General features: G+C 39.7%; 1 protein-coding gene across 4 annotated transcripts in view; it reads left to right on the top strand.

Annotated features, from left to right (window-relative positions):
- The window catches only part of MECOM (MDS1 and EVI1 complex locus), a 484,803-nt gene that overhangs the window by 440,803 nt on the left and 26,219 nt on the right, over positions 1 to 17,781 (top strand). Inside the window, exons 6-10 of one of the 4 annotated variants that reach the window (XM_019532699.1) lie at positions 1,261 to 1,408; positions 3,672 to 3,825; positions 10,254 to 11,610; positions 13,449 to 13,536; positions 17,399 to 17,425. In XM_019532699.1, coding sequence (XP_019388244.1) covers positions 1,261 to 1,408; positions 3,672 to 3,825; positions 10,254 to 11,610; positions 13,449 to 13,536; positions 17,399 to 17,425 — 1,774 coding nt within the window. Of the gene's footprint in view, positions 1 to 1,260; positions 1,409 to 3,668; positions 3,826 to 10,253; positions 11,611 to 13,448; positions 13,537 to 17,398; positions 17,426 to 17,781 lie in introns of all 4 variants that reach the window. The other 3 variants (XM_019532697.1, XM_019532701.1, XM_019532700.1) reach the window with 3 other exon arrangements.

Below are 17,781 nucleotides of genomic sequence, written 5' to 3'. Positions count from 1 at the left end.
TAGCTTAAAATATTAAGGATTCAAGACAAGGGCTGAAAACAAAGAATGACTTATCACAAATAGATGTGTTGTATTGGGAGGAGCAGTGAAAAATGAGGGTAAATGCAGTCAATGTCAGAAACACTTCAGAAGAACGTTATATATAACAGGGCTACACAATATGTGCTTTGGGGTATGTGTAATTAAGCAAGAAATACTGAGTAGGAACATTTAGATCTGTGCATCAGGATAAGAAAGAAGGAGTGAATTCATGGAGAAATACTAAAGGAAGAAGTCACAGCCTTTTTCCTAGAGAATGAAACAGGAGCCTGCTATGGTTAAATTGAACTGAATTGTAATGAAGTGGACTGAGCATAAACATGCCAAATGAGACTCTAGAACCGTGAGTGGGTTACAAGCCCCACAACTCTTTGTCCACCAAGTCACCCAAACTCAGCAGGACACTGTAGGAAAAGGGACTGAAGAATTGGGTGCCATACTGGTAGAGGCATGTTCTCTGACATGTTTAGACACTGAAGTCTTTCCTGAGCATCTATATATGACCCTATATAGATATAGTATATCTTTTCTAACTTTTCATAAAATAAGTGTATGAGAGAAGGTTTTACCAGGTGATCAGATGTAAGTGGTATTTAAAAATGTTCTTCCCTTATTTCCATCAATAACTGAAAGTCGCAGAAAAGACCACCAACAAAATTATTAAGGCCTAGAGCTACTGACTCCTTAGCAAATGCTGTCAATATAGCTACAGGTAACTAAGGGGGAACTTGATATTAGTTTGCAGTACCTAAGGGCCTGATTCTGATTTTACTTACATTATTTTTTACGCCTTCAGTGGTGTTATTTAGTGGTACAGATACAGCTAGAGGCAATATTAGAATCAAAGAAAGATGGGGATATTCACACTGCTAGAAAACCTCAGCCCCCGCCACCCCCAAAACCTACCTGAATATGCTACCTGTAAGTCTCTGGAATGGTTATCCAAAGAAAGTGCTGGAAGTCTGCTTCCTTGGGACATTGAAAAGTAGCTGGAGAAAGGACTAGAAGATGCCTTGTTGCATCATGGATAACATATTACGGGCCTGATCCTCTCCAGATCAGGCTTGTGGGCCTCTCTCCTCTGCTTTCTCTAATTCTGTTATGCATTGTGTCTCCCCTCCTTCCACTTTCACTTGTAAACTGGGCTATGAATCACAAATAAAACTGGGTTCTTGTTCAGATGTGGTTGAGATATCTCTGAGACTGTTTTTGTTTTCACAGCCTGGAGAAACACATGCTGTCGCACAGCGAGGAGAGGGAGTACAAGTGTGACCAGTGCCCCAAGGCATTTAACTGGAAGTCAAACTTGATACGTCATCAGATGTCACATGACAGTGGAAAGCACTATGAGTGTGAAAACTGTGCCAAGGTACAGTGAATTTGTAGGATATTTGACCTTTCTCTGTATGTTTTATGAGATGCAAAGGCAAATCTTGAATAGGGAAACAGACTTAGGCAGTACTAAATCGCAGCTCACACTTACGCTTCCCTGATTGCCCCATTGGCCTCTGTAGAATTTAAGTGTTTTAAGTGTATCAGCCCAGCCCTGATTGCACTGATACACTGACTGTAGGGAACAGAAGTTCTCTAAGGTGCTTCATTTTGGAGCACCTTCATCTGACACTGCATTAGATGAGGGTAATATGTTACCTGATCAGCCGCTTTTAAAGCTCTTTGCAGCTATGCATGTGTGTCACGTAATAGCTACAGAACGCTTTCAGGGGGTCAGTCATGCAACAAATATCACTTCTGTCGGCTCCCTTAATTTCAAGAGCAGGTATGTGTACTTCAGCTAGTGATTGGGCTGCCACTGAAGCCTATTGATAACCATTTAGATGTCAAGTTATTAACTATTTTACTTGCAAACATTTTAGCAGAAACAACCACCTGTTCTGGAAATGTGGGTGCAATCTTTTCTCCACCCAGACAGACCCAGTCACAGGAAACTAGAAATATGTTTGGAAAGGTGAACCTTTAGCTCAGTATGGTCTGTTGGAAGAACTGGCATATAACAAATAAACTACAAGTGGCAAGAATTCTCACTGGAGATGCAGGGGTGGAGTGATGCTTCGTCTCATTCTCTGGACCAGATGGGGCGCACCTAGCTCAGCCATACAGCGTAGCAAGGCACCCCTTCATTCCTTTTTCTGTCTTCCCACCTCACAGGAAGAAGCATAGGAGGGATATCAGAAATCAGATCCCATTGGGAGGCTGTATTTCCATCCTGTGCAAAATGGGCCACAGGGGTCAAGTAGGGAGCAAGCGGAGAGCCTTGGTTCTGCCCTTGCAACACACCGAGTAGCCTAGCAGCAGCAGGGCCACATCTGGTAGCCCAGCACAGTTTATTCCCTCCCAGAGCTGTAGAGAAAACCAGCAGGAAGATTCTGACTGTATGACATAGTTCTGTCTCACACTGCTCCAGGACCATTACAACAATATGCTGCTCTTTGCTTAGCGCAGATGGAATAGTTGCAGTCTCATGTTATAATTCCTGTGCTGCATTTAAAGGATTAAGCTCTTTGGAGCAAGGATGTTCCAATGTGATTGTATGGTCCCCAGCACAGTGGATCCCAATGCTCACCAGGGTTGTAGGACACTACTGCACCATAAATGGCTAAGAAGAAGAAGCAGCAATGCTGGCCTGTTGGCCTCACTGATGCAAGCAAACATAACTCTTGTCTCCAGTCGAGCTATGTCCGAACTGAGGTTCTGGCCCATAACATAGATTATTCATAGACAACTGTAGTTATAACATACTTATAGCACACCAGGTCTGCAGGAAAATATTTTTCTCCTGCAATTTCACGGGTCGTATTTTTTGCATAAATCCAGTGTCCCACTGTTACAGGCACTCACACCATAAAAGTGTTTCAAACTCCATCTTAAAACTGCTGAGGTTTGTGGTTCCCATCTCTCCCATGAGAAAGCTGTTCCAGAACATCTTGTAGATAGAAACATCTTCAAATATCCAGCTTGAACTTCTTCATAGCCAGTTTATACCCATTTATTCTTGTGTTAGTGTTGATCCTGCATAATACTATGGAATTATTATTAGCTCCTCTGTTGAAGTCTATGGGAATTTTTTTGCTTAAGATCAAGGTAGCAAGATTTGCCACAATATTTTTTTATATTTCTGTAGTGAAACAAAGCTATATGCTAAAAATTAACCCTCAAGGTTGGGTTGGTGATCACGATTTCCTGGATGCAGTGCACTTCTTGTTGTTGTAAAGCACTTCTATTGCAGCAGTGTCTAAAGATTTAAACCACAGTGCGGCCTCATTTTGTCAGCAACTCTGAACAGCAGTCATTGCCCAAAAGAGGATTTGGTATGGAGCAGAGAGAGTTTCATACCTATTATGATGTTTTGCAAGGTAGTAACCATGACATGTCTCACTTTAGGGGAAAAAGCTATGAATAGAACTGTTTAGTATACAACTAGTCCTGATAAATAAGGTCCAGTTGAAAACTCCCATTGGCTTCCATATGGCAAGATCATAGCAACCAGGCAGATAGTTCATTTTACCCCTTAATGCCCCCTTCCCATCAGTATTGATTTTGAAACAGTCCTGTGTAATTGCTGACTTCCTCCTGGGTTAAAATTTCTTGGTTAATCAGTACTCATTTCCTAGCAGGTTTTCACGGACCCCAGCAACCTTCAGAGGCATATTCGTTCGCAGCATGTGGGGGCTCGTGCTCATGCTTGTCCCGAATGTGGCAAAACGTTTGCTACTTCTTCAGGCCTCAAACAGCATAAACACATCCACAGCAGTGTCAAACCCTTTATATGTAAGTCTACAGCTAAACATCTAAAGTTCCTTTTCTGTTTCTTGTCAAAAAGTGGTGAAATCAGAAAATTGAGACACAGGTCCTGTTTCCTGTGAAACTCTAGTTCATTACAGTGGGAGGAGATTTGTACCTTCGTTTACTGAACCAATATGGGTAATCCACTGTCCAGTGCATAGAGTTGTTTTGTGTACTACTCTTATCCAAGCAGGCACTGTGCATAATGATGCACCCGATGCTGCAAGAATATTTTTCTCTCTGCTTGATTCAAAGATCAGTGCATGGGATTCTTTAAAAGTTTTGATGGGGAAAGATAGTTAGCAAAGCCTCACTGGATTCTGGGAGTTAGTGGGGAAAAATGTGACCTGAAGCGTTGGAAATTAACCATGGCGGTTAACAGGAGGTCTCCCTACAAGATCAGATCCCACTACGTAGGCTAGGATTTGCAGATGAACCTTTGGGGTATAGAAAATCATTTTAACTCCCTTAATAGCCTTTGTAAATCCACTCTTAAGTATTGATTGAACCTTCTATAACGTTACAAATTGAGCTTTTTAAAATGTAATCACCCCTCCCCAGTTCTGATTCTGCTTCAAAGCATATTAGTGCAGGCCCTAGCACTATGCAAAGAAATCGTACTGTCAGATCCTAATGCAGGATTAGGGTTCCTGGTAATTGGTAATACCAGGCCTTCTGCCCCCTTTAGCAACAAAACAGCACCCTAAGACAGAAAATACAAGCAATTTTCTCTTTTTGTTTTTCAATCACAAGAAATTCTTAAACTTTTCTCCAAGCCGATGAAAACTTTTTGCCTTTATACATCCACCTCTTTTTTCCCCTACCATGCCTCTATTTTGCCTCTATTTTCTATATTAGTATGCCAAAAAAAAGTGTCCTCATTCCTCTTCCAAGGTGACTCCATTTCACCTTTTTAAACTCACTGCTTCAGGTGCAGGTCAGCCTAACTCATTCAGAGGTAGACTAAATTACACAGCAGATCTTCAGCATCCAGACAAACACAGTGAAAAGGTGTAAGGTCAAACAGGCAGCTAGTCTAATGGACAGAGGGGACAAGTCTGCAATTTCGTAATAGTCTACATGGACTTTTCTCTAACATTTGAGCCACTAGTAATCAGATTCCAACAGCTGTAGTATTAACCTTTGCAGTATATTGAAACACTCAGCATATGTACATCAAGGGAGCAGTTCAATAGTTCTATGACATGTGTTTTGGGTCATGATAATACTTCAGTGTAAGTAGTAATGACTTAAAAGACGTGTTCCTGAAAGAGCTGTGCATCTGCCACTAAACTAATTCATATTTGTTTGCATAACACATATATAATTAGCTAGGGCCAATTAAAATATTTGTTTAATGTATGTGTGTGTCTGTGTGTGTGTCTGTGTTTTTTTTTACCTGAGATTACAAGGAGTTTTTACAATTGATAATTAAAAAGCAATAGCTTCCTGCCATGTAGGACTAGCTAGAGATGCTTTTGAATTACTCTGTATAAAACTACAATTCTTTTCAAATTAAATCATGTGTAAAATGCTTTTCATTAACTTGTTTTCAGTGATCTCTGGTAAATCAAAACAGTGACTGTGGTTCTTCAAATGCAAAGTGCAATGGATGGAAAACCATAGAACAATCATAAATAATAGCCATGTAATTACAGAACAAAAGAATTTGGAGTCACATGTAGAGTAGGATTTTCTGAAAGTTGAGGGAGGGGGGACAGGGTCACCTAAACGAGATATCTGTTTCCCAGCAAAAGGCCACACACCATGATTTACCCTACCAGTCTGTTTATGGCAACTGACTCTTATTTCAGTATTCTGCCCAAGCCTGAGTGAAAACTCACCAACACGAAGGTAATTACTCACTGCCTTCACAAAATCTCCAGCCTTTCCAAATAGAAACCACATGCCATAATAAAGCGAACATATTCAAAATAGTACTTAGAGTAATTTGTTTAATAAGCACAAAATATGCAAACTTAACTGCTAGCTAATTTCTGGGTTCTAAGAAAATCCCAGAAAACACTTAAGCATCAGATGAATTCATATACCTTGGGGGATGGAGTGGGAGGGCTGCGGTTTCTGTTAGACTTGGGGGGTCTACAGAGTGATAAAAACCTGCAAGGAGATGGGAAGCTACGCTTATAGGCTAGCTGCTGAGAGTAAAGATAGGGAGGTAGAACATCAAGGACACAGTAAGATGCAATCATAGAAAGCAAATCCAGCTTCTATTGCTTTAATATGTGGAAGCAATTAAAGTTGATAACCTTCCTCCATCTGCTGAATTTTAAGCAAAACTTTACTTGGAAAAAAAATCACGTGGAAAAAAGGGGCTTCATTTTATAATCTTAACTCATTGAAATAGTTCTTGCTTATGTGAGTAATCCCACTGGACCACACTGTGCAATTATCCATATGCAGAATTCCCCAATAAAAACAAAGGGTGTTTTATGTAAAATTCAGTAGCACACAGCTTCTGTGAGAGAGCCCACATGAATAAGACTACTCTGGTGAATAAAGATCGGAGGACTGGGCCTATGTAAGTCCATAGAGTAACAATTACATGATTTCCTGTTTTACTGTTTTATCACTTAAATATCTGAGAATATTGCATGGGGAATATCTAATTTAAAAAAAACTGCATTTTATGGTAAAAAATGGAAATTCTCTGTTACAGGTTTTATATATATGTCAGGCATTACAGTAAGATACACCTGCATGCTCCTGTTATTTTTATTTCATGATTTCAGTAATGTCTTAGTTTAGTTTTAACATCTATATGAATTTACATTAAGCATTTTATGGCTGAATCTGCACTGCCTTTAACAGTTTTCCAAGGCTACTGTTAACTTGTGAGGATATAAAATTTTGTTCTTCCCTGGAAATAATTTTTTTTCCAGTTTTCCTCATATTGTAGTTTCCTAATACAGAATAGTTTAAGAAGTGTCTATAAGTGTTATGAAAATATAGAATAGGATCAAAAATTTTGCTAACTAAATATGGCCTGGTCCTTCACTGATATCATTTGGCAGAACTCCACAGGCTCAGAGGAGCTACACTGATTTATACTAGGTGAGGACTTGACCAACAGGATCTAGATTGTGAAACTCACAGTTAGAAATTACTCATCCAAGTAATACCACATTATAGTAGCTATTTGATTATAGGTCGCATGATTAGTTCCCTGGGTAACCTGTTGACTGTTTGTTTGAATAGGCGCTCACCAGCATGACTAAGTTACACAATTCAGCCCTGGTCTTTAAGGGCCTCATTTTGCACCTGGACATTTTGACAGTGTTTCAGTGGGAATGGGTTTAGGACCGCTATGCTAATTTTATGCAGGAAAACCATAAACGTAGTATATCACATCAAATAAATTATTGCCCTGCCATCTTTAATTAACTAGGAACATGGAGTCCCCCAACTCTCCCAAATTAGGGAACAAAACCCATTTAGTATGAGAATACCTAGTACTAATAGGCACAATTTTAGTTTGCAAAAACCTAATTCTAGTAAAATTTCTAATAGGCACACTAGGAAAGCTTCAGCATTTTTTATTTATAATCTTCTTTATGAATGAAGGTATCTCACAGGAATGTGAACTGATACATAGTTACAGGCATTCTTCCTGAAGTCTAACATCACAAATTTCCTGTGGCTGGGCCCAATCCTGCAACCTTTGCACCGCTGAGTTGTCCCAATGATATCAATGAGAACAAGGGAAAAAACCCATGTATGAGCGGTGAAGTCAGGATCAGGTCCTAGGACAATGGAAGCACTGTTGCTGTGATGTGAAGCAGCCTTCTACAGAGGTAAACAATTAAGACATGACAGCAAGTGTTCAAGTTTCTCAAGGGCAGAGGTTTAGAAGTGCAGGAAGGTTAGCACAGGCCCTGGTGTGAGTGGAAGTTAGAGGACGTGATTACAGTTCATGGGAACCAACAGTGCAGGATGGGATACATTCAATTCAGTTTCCTTTGCAGGCTTAAAATAGAGCCATTGTAAATTATGTCAGCCTGTCTCAAATCATGAAAATGATTGTTAAAAAGGTCTCAGAATGCACAATGTGTATTGTTGTGTGGCTTTGATGTGTGAAAGATGAGAGCATATGATATAACACAAATTATATAAAAATAAAATAGCTGTATGGTTTCCCTCTGAAGACAAAATTGGAGTCGTTGGTAGAGGCATAATATGATCTAATTTTGATTCTGAACAAATCTGGACCTGTTAACAGCAAAATGACATGAATTGGAAATTTTCAGATGAACGGTGTGTATATGTGTGTGCGTGTGTGTTTGTTAATGACACTAAAAAGGATACGTAAAAAGCATTCAGGCCGATGTAACCTAAAGTAGCTGTGAGTCAAACACAAGAGCTTTCCAAACGAATTTGCAGTCTGTTTTGGGGTGTGACTGGCAACCCACATTGCCTCCTTCAAAAATAATCTCTTGATCAGATTTCTTTAGGCCTCAGTAGCAAGGATCATTATAGTGCCCTTAGGGGTTTGATTTCCCCTTCTGTTCAGAACGTCAAACTGCATGTAACAGCCGGTAACTGAGTGCAGACTAGGGCCCTGATTCCGAGAACACTTATGTACGTGAGTAACTTTACCCTCAGGAGCAATCCTGCTGAGTTCGTTAGGACTACTTTAATTCAAGAAATTACCCATACTTATACGTGTGAGGGATTGGGGTCTAGGCATGTCACATGTCACCCTACGGCGACATTGTTACTGTACCACGCTCTAGTACTTCCAAAAAGAAATACTGAAGCACGGCACAGTAACGGCCTGTACTGCGCCGTGTGCGTGGTGCATGGTTAGTTTTAGCCGCTACTTTGCTGTAGTGGCGCGCTAAAATAAGGGAGTGTCCTGCTATGGTGAAGTAGCTGCCAGTCATATTTAGACTCACATGATTGCTACATTACTGTAGCATGTTGTATGGTGATGTAGCACATCGCTACGGCGATGTAGGGCAATGTGTAGAGGCAATCAAATTTTTGGAACCAAATTTTTAACTGCTTGGCTTTTTGCCTCTGTCTAATGTTTGCCACTCCAAATATTATTTGCCTTGCTCAGCAAAGTTCATAAAGGAGAGAAATCAAGGATGCAACTATGTATTTTCAAGATGACATGAAAACAAAACCTCACAAAGTAGAAATGACATTTTTGCAATAATGACCCTGTAGTTGTCGTTTGATAGGATGTTCTGAAAGCAAAAAATCCTATTTGCTTCAATGGCCCAGGTTCCACTACAAAATGTTACCATGTTCTAGTCCACCTTCAGCCTCCTAATGTATTTGTTGGAAACGGTACTCAACCATAGTAAATGTTGTAGTGCAGACCAAGCCAATCATATATACATTGGACTCCATAATCCTGCTGGCTTCTGGGTTTCTCTAAATGCTACTATTTGGAGCTGTAATTGCTCTCATCCCAGAGGAGTGTGAAGGAAATCCACTGAGCTGTTTTTTGTTTCAGATCTTCCAATAAATACAGCTGCATTTTTGAGGAAATAGTTGTTGAAACAGAGTGTATTTCCCCCCCCCCCCACGTGCAAGCAACAAACAAACAAGCTACATTAACACAGCATTAAGGCTAAGGTTATAACTACACAGGCCATTATGTTTAAAATTATGGCTTCCAGAGCAACCATAACTCTACCACACTGAACATATGCATTACATTACACTATAGGCAACAACAGAAGGATTTACAAGTGCTCCAGGATACCAGACTGTGGTCTCTTTGGACATGATAATTTCAAATTTCGTGGGTTTCATGCAGTTAACATGTCAGTTGTAAATGCAGAGGATTGCATTTCTTAATATTAGTATGTGCCTGCATAGATCTGATTGTTTCCCTCTCCTCCACTCTCCATATTTCCATTTGCTTTTTAGATTGTAAGCTATTTGGGGCAGGGAGTCTCTCTATGTTTGTGACCCTGCCAAAGAAAAAGTCTGTCTTTAAACACATAAATGGTTTCACTGAAATCAGTGGATGTATTCAAGGTTACAGCTACTTACATGTACAGATATTTCTAGAGGTAGCATCTTAATGTGTATGTTTTTTGTCTGATGAAGGGGGGTGCTAGTGTAGTATAAAAACAGTTGTAATGAATTTTCAACACTGAGCAAGATAAGTATGAACAATGAAAATATGTATACTTTGTAGTTATTCATTTGCGGGGAGGGGAGGGTTTGGTGCTGCCTTGAGACATTTGTCTGGTTGGATGCCTTGCTTTGGAAAATTAGTTTTCATGTGTTTTGTGTATCTAGATTAATCTCCCGGACTTCTCCTATGGCTTCCAAATTGACATTTTGGGGGTAACAAATTGTTTTATTTCAAAATTTCATAAAGGGGAAAATTATCATAAAGCCTGAGATGTGTTATTGTTGTTGTTTACACACAGGTGAGGTCTGCCATAAATCCTATACTCAGTTTTCAAACCTTTGTCGTCATAAGCGCATGCATGCTGATTGCAGAACCCAAATCAAGTGCAAAGACTGTGGACAAATGTTCAGCACTACGTCTTCCTTAAATAAACACAGGAGATTTTGTGAAGGAAAGAACCATTTTGCAGCAGGAGGATTTTTTGGCCAAGGCATTTCACTTCCTGGAACCCCAGCTATGGATAAAACGTCCATGGTTAATATGAATCATGCAAATCCGGGCCTTGCTGACTATTTTGGAGCCAATAGGCATCCTGCTGGTCTTACCTTTCCAACAGCTCCTGGATTTTCTTTTAGCTTCCCTGGTCTGTTTCCTTCAGGCTTGTACCACAGGCCACCTTTGATACCTGCTAGTTCTCCTGTTAAAGGACTACCAAGCACAGACCAGACAAACAAAAGTCAAAGTCCCCTCATGACAAATCCTCAGATACTGCCAGCTACACAGGATATTTTGAAGGCACTAAATAAGCAACCATCAGTAGGTGAAAATAAGCCAGTGGAGCTTCAACCAGAGAGGTCCTCTGAAGAGAGGCCGCACGAAAAAATCAGTGACCAGTCAGAGAGTAGTGACCTTGATGATGTCAGTACCCCCAGTGGCAGTGACTTGGAGACCACCTCGGGCTCTGATCTGGAGAGTGACATTGAAAGTGATAAAGAGAAATTTAAAGAAAATGGTAAAATGTTCAAAGACAAAGTAAGCTCTCTTCAGAATTTGGCTTCAATAAATAATAAGAAAGAACACAACAATCATTCCATTTTCTCACCATCTTTAGAGGAGCAAACTGCGGTTTCAGGAGCTGTGAATGATTCTATAAAGGCTATTGCTTCTATTGCTGAGAAATACTTTGGTTCAACAGGACTTGTGGGGCTGCAAGACAAAAAAGTTGGAGCTTTACCTTACCCTTCCATGTTTCCCCTCCCATTTTTTCCAGCATTCTCTCAATCAATGTATCCATTTCCTGATAGAGACTTGAGACCATTACCTTTGAAAATGGAACCCCAATCACCAAGTGAAATAAAGAAGATCCCAAAGGGAAGCTCTGAGTCTCCCTTTGATCTCACCACTAAACGTAAGGAGGAGAAGCCAGTTACTCCTGTAGCAACCAAGCCAGCAGCTCCACCTGTGACAAGCCAGGACCAGCCTCTAGACCTAAGCATGGGTAGCAGAAGTCGAGCCAGTGGTACAAAACAGGCTGAGCCTCGGAAAAACCATGTCTTCGGTGAAAAGAAAGGAGGTGAACTTGAATCAAGGAAAACGTCTGAGTCCTCTTTACAACATGCCAGGCCCACTCCATTCTTTATGGATCCTATTTACAGGTAATCGACTCTAACGGAACATAGAATTGAGGAGCGTAGTCAACACTTTCACTGAGGAGTCTCAGTGACCCTTTAGTTGAGTGTATATTTTGATTTAAAGTTTGCAGGAATTTAATATATTCACTAAACAAGAAATGGGGTGGTGCCGCCATTGGATAGACACATGTATTAAAAACTCTTTTAATTCTTTTTCTACAAATTCCTTTTCTTCAAGAGCGCCACATCCTGTTCTACCTCCGCTACAAAACGGAATCCGTTTCAAAATTTCTCTGGGCCAAACTTGGTTGCTCTTGGCTACTTCTGCCTAAAGTAGAAGGGGTTTCACACAGGTACAAACCACAAACCCAGTTTGGCCTGATGTTTCTCAAAAACATGGATAATAAGGGGAAATTCTGCCATCCATTACATTAGAGAAACAAATTCATTTTGTTGAGATTGCTAACTGTAACTGAAGGCAGAATTTGGCTTTGGCTCTACAAAAATGTCATAAATAGATGCATGTATGGGCAGTAAGGTTCAGCTCCTTCACCATTAAATCGAAGGTAGCCTTGCTGCTGCTTTTGGGCCTGGAAGCAAACCCTATTAGCAAGCCATAGGTGTGAAATCAGGTGTCAAATCCTAACCCCTCTGAGCTCCTCTAAGTATTGCTATTGCCTTCAGTGGGGTTAAGTTTTCACCTATGTTTTGTATCCTGATATCCTGCCTGCATATCTGCAATCAGTTGTAGTCATACTTCTAAACTAATCTACAGAAAACATAGGCGTCGTGAAATATTAGCCATAAAAAAAACTATTTGTTCCTAATCTAAATGGCCCATTTCACAAAGAGGCCATTGTAAAAAAAGAAGTTACTGCAACACAAAAGATCTCAATTTATTACTGTCTTTCAAAAACTTGTTCTTGGCAGAATTTTTGCAGCACAGTCTCTGGGCTAAGATAAAGAGTGTGCCTGGGAAAGGAATGTCGATAGCAACTTGGTACTTATCCTGAAGTTTAATTCATGCCAACATGGTGTATGAATTTCTCCTTGTATATTGTTAATTCATCATGATCTAATTAATGGACATTTTTAGTGTTATACAGTGGTGCTGTGAAAAATAATACTGTGTACGAAGTTGTAGAACAGGAATATCGCCAATCGTTACTGAGGCCTATCTACCACTGTAGCCAGTGAGAGTATGTCTGAGTAAGGGCCAAAAATCAGTTCCTGAAGAACTTTATAATTTGAATCAATAACTGGGAGTGTAAGATGACCTAAAATGCCATCTAAATGATCAGATCCCATGGTTCAGTATGTAATCATACACATAACCGTCATTTTCTACTATGTCAAATTCAGTGCTCAGTCTTGCAAACTGTTCCATGCACGTGGTTTCTGTGCCTGGAAGAACTTTGCAGGATCTGGGCCTAAGTTTCTGATAGAAGAAGATTTCGTGCAGTTTTCAAAGGGTCCTTTCCCATATGCTAATACAGAAAACTTCCATTGGCTTCAATGGAATTTTTTCTTGTGTTTGGACAATGCAGTTTGGCCCTATTTCTTGATAAAAGCGCTCGACATAATTATCAGTTTCTATTATCAATAGCATTGGTCTTTTGAAATAGGCTTATTTCCAATGTAAAGGGTCTAATCTACTGCTAATGGATGTTCACAGCTCCCATTAGTGCTAATGAGAGTTATGTGAATGAATCAAGAGATGACTGTACCACCTTATCTTTTATGATTATGCCTGAGAAACCAATTACTGGATGTATTGTTGACAATTTTGAGCATGAATACTGAATAGGCATTAATGTCTGAGACTGATTCATCACAAGCAAATCTAATTTTAACATTTACAGAGTAGAGAAAAGAAAGTTAACTGATCCACTTGAAGCTTTAAAAGAAAAGTACTTGAGACCTTCCCCTGGATTCTTGTTTCATCCACAAGTAAGTATTTTTGGAATTTTGATCTTATAAATGAGCCTGGTGATGCCTCAGAACAGGTGCAGAAAAATGAATGCAGTCTTAGTCATTTTTGCATTTCCTAAAGCACACATTTTTACTGTGTCATTGTGGTGAGAAAACCTAGGCATTGTTTTGGTCTTCATGACATTTTGCAGCTAAATCAACATGTTTTGATTTCAGTGAGCCCCAGATTGGAACTACGTGAATATGTCAGACCCCCCAACCCCACAGAATTATAATATATCTAGGAAGATTTGTTGCTATCACCTTTGTATTTCTGCAATCCCCTTTACTGTAGCCGGCGACAGTGGAGTAATTATTGCACCTGTGTGATTTCAAGTCTGGTAATCTCCAGTTTTGGAGTTTAATTTTGAACCCACAACTATTTCCCGCTGCACTTGAAAGTGGGCACAAATGAGAAAAGCTTATGTATCTGTATCTTGGGTGGGGCCAGGAGTAATGCAGTACACATCCTCCAATATCAGGTTGTCAGCTCTATGGTTTCAGTAAATTTGTAGATTGCCCTACTGTGCACTTGCAATCTGTCCACTTCCAAGCCTTTAGATGTTCAGCTGACATAATGTGATGAGGCACTTGCGTAGCTTTTCTTACAGTATACTTAATGTTTCATTCTGCCGCTCATTAGATATGCCATAGAAAACAGCGGACCTGTCTTTAAGACTGTGCAACTCCACATGTCTGTATGTGCCACAGAAAAGGTTAAAGACTGCATTATCTGCAGTCTTGTACCGCTGGTGTGCATCCTGACAGGGGTTGGCTGAATTCACCTCCCTTTAGTGATCTGAGCAGAGGACAAGGAGCCAAGAATTCCTGTCTCTGTTTCTACTCACTCTTGGGTAGGTTGTGAAAGCAATCTACTCTGGTTTAGCATCTGTAAAAGGAGGATCAGAGTGGTTATGTGTGTCCCCTACATTGTGAAGATCAGGTACTAAAGCATGGGGTGTTTTGGCATCTGTGTAGAACCATTCATTAGCACTGATATGTAAGTAGAGTGTTTTTTGCATGGCTGGAGAAGGATGAAAGATCCCTTCCCCATGTCCTGCTGCTAGAGGAAGGGAAAGATTAGTGAAGTATTAAAGTAAGAACATTAACTATTAGCATTTCAGTACCAGACACTGAGCTACTACATTTACCAAAAAGGGGAAGAAGCCAGGCAATATTTTCATCTCTTTTTGGAAGTACTCCTGTTTCATAGCAGATTATACTAAGAAAATATAAACATAGCGAGAAGGCCAAATCCTGCTCCTGACCATAATGGTATCAATCCAGATTAGCTCCACTTAAGTGAAAAGCTAGTATGGTTTTACATTGGTGGCAGTGAAAGAAGGATTCAGCTAACAAATTGTGTTCAGAATGTTTTATTAAAAGGCTGTAGCTGTCTCTTCTTCTTCAGCCTGTACTGGTTTTTACTGAGATAGTGAATAAAGACAGCTCAGGTCTGTTGGGACTTTGTGGTGTTGCAAATGCAGTTTAGGCATGTATTTTCTAGGGCTTGTTTCTTAAACACAGCAGTTACAGAGCCTCACACTTAGCTGAAACACATTTAAGAAGATATTCCAGGTGCTGTGTTGCCTGCCAGATTACACTAAGTGTTTTGTGTTACAGCCAGATCCTCAGCCAGTGTAAGGTGTGTACCTTAGTGGAAAGGGGTAAGGCATTTTGTATGAAGGGGTTTATTACATTTTCATGAGATTTATGATGCTGCTGGGTAGTACTGTCTGTGGGCAAATAATGAAGTCTATTTACATATGAATGTATTTTTAAGGGGTTGTCAAGTGTGCCCGGTGCTTGGAATGAATCCTTTTTATATGTGGTATAAATCTAAATAAATAACACATGTGATGGAAAGAGGAGGGCTCTCTAAGGCAAGAGGATTTCAAGAAAGGATAAGTAAGGCATTTTGAGTAAAAAGTTTGGCCTGCTGAAGTCAGCAGGATTTTGTCCATTAACTTAAATGAGACTGGGATGTAACCCTTAGTATTTTATTATAGGGAGCCAGTGGCAGTGTATCCATTTATAGCAATAGAAAAAACAATCTTCCTTTGCAAATGTTTTAGTTATAATGGGATGAACACATTTCTCCCTCATGTGGTGTGATAAGGAGCAACCTTCCTCCCCCAGCAAAGCCATTAAAATTGAGGAACAGGAGCTGCGCAGAGAGCAAAGGAAGCAGTTATAGTTGCATCTCTTCTCTCCCTTCACCAGTTCTTGCTCCTCCATGGTTGCAGTGCGAGATATCTTTATGGCTATGGGAGGACTTTGGAACATGCTAAGTCAAGGCGAGGCAGCCTTTCTTCTAGATGACCAGGTCCCTTGTAATTCTCACAGCCAATAAATAGTCCGCTTCACGTTATGTTTGCAGAATTTAAACTGTGCCTCTGCTTTCTCTGTCCCTTCCTTTTGCTCAGCTTCATGTTCTGGGTTTTAGTGATGCAGACTGTAAAGGCTTCAGGGGAAGGTTTGTATCCTTGTTCCTTTCTCTAAAATGAAAGGCACAAGTGTGACATTATATTCAGCGTTCAATACGGGGTTTTCCCACACTGCAGAAAGGGTGTAGCAGTGTAGCTGGTAGGGAACAAGTCAGAGGCAAGGTGGTAAGTAAGATAGGATTCCTGGCTTCCTGAAGGGAAGGGCATACGCCAAGACCAGTTGGTCCTGTGAATCTCAGCTTTGTGTGAGAATGTCATTAGTCTATCTGCTATTTTCCATTTTGCCTTGAATGAGAATCACTGAAAAGTATGAAGTATTCCTTATTCTTAAGAAGTATCCTTCTATACTATGTCTGAGATACACTAGGAAATGACCATTTCTACATACCCTACTTTATCACTGCTATGCAATGGTAATTTCTTAAGATGAAATTCCTGGGTCATAGCAGTTGCACTGGCTGCCACCATCATTGTGATTTGTATTTCTTTTAATCACTGAACTCTCTTACAGCATTTCTATAAAATACTCAGTGAAGTAAATACATTTTTGTTTCACAGCAATTCATACCGTTTTCTACAGAGGCGGATAGTGCAAGAGATTGGCAATTTTTTTTTGTTTATCTAGGTATTTAAGATGATGGTTTAACTCATAAGATGTGGAGTGACATGAAGCCTGAATATAACATGCAATTTTAAACATGCAAGTGAAAATAAAAATGTCATTATACTGTCCCTCATGCCAGCAAGAGATAACTTATTCTCTCTTATTGACATCAGTGGAAATCACTTCCCTGAATGCAATGGAATTGAGCCCAGTATTTAGCCAGGCTCGCAGAATAACCTTCTTTGGTATTATGCCCATTGTTAACCCAGTTATTAGAGTGCTTGTAGGTTTAGCAGATGCTTTCATTTTTCTACTGGTAAGCTAAATGTATTGCTGTAAGATAACTGTCAAATAAATTCACACATTTGTGTCTTCAACAAGTTCTTTGCTGTGTAGTTAAATATGTTGCCTAAAGTTTCTTATTTGAGCAAGAAAGGATTTAGTTTGCATCCTTGTTATTAAATAATGTAAGAACTATCAGATTGGCTTCTAGACCTGTTAGGCTTTGGACTGGATAGAAAGAAGCTCACAAATTCTCTAGTCTTTACTCAGTCCCTGCTTGGGCAAAACTCCCGTCAGAGTCAACAACTCTAAATCTGTACCAGATAAAGTTAGTTGGCCACAGTTTTGCAGTAAATTGCCACTATAAGGATTGCATTTTAGATAGAATGTGTCCCAGAGCAAGCAATCCACCCAGCCTAAAATCTTAGCTAAGTTCATTATAGATTGATTACAATGAAGGTACCAACGCAGGAATAATGTGTTGTTTTTGTTTCAATTTTGCTCCCAGTTCCAATTGCCTGATCAAAGAACTTGGGTAAGTTTATTGCTTATATTTTTTATTTAAACATTGTAGTATAAATTGCATAAAAATATAATGTGAAAGATAACTTGCTACACAGTTATGGAGTATGTCACGTACTTTCCTATAAAATGTCATAGCTGTAGTAGATAATAGCCTGTTATGTAAAACTGGCTTTTTTCACTTAATCCCTTAGTCTTTATTTATGAAGGCAATGGGAGCTTTGCCTAAGTAAGGACTTCAAAAGGTGGCCCTTTGGTTATATTTATAACTGCAAGATATATGTCTCAGCAATTGCAGTGAAAGTTTTAGTCCTCAAATTTTACCTATATTACAGTAGGTTTGTCAGATAAACTATCTGGATCCTCTGA

Source organism: Crocodylus porosus, unplaced genomic scaffold, assembly GCF_001723895.1.
Source record: "Crocodylus porosus isolate Cpor-Errol unplaced genomic scaffold, CroPor_comp1, whole genome shotgun sequence".
Lineage (NCBI taxonomy): Eukaryota > Metazoa > Chordata > Crocodylia > Crocodylidae > Crocodylus > Crocodylus porosus.
The sequence above is the reverse complement of the archived record's forward strand: the minus strand, read 5'-3'. Positions and strand labels throughout refer to the sequence as shown.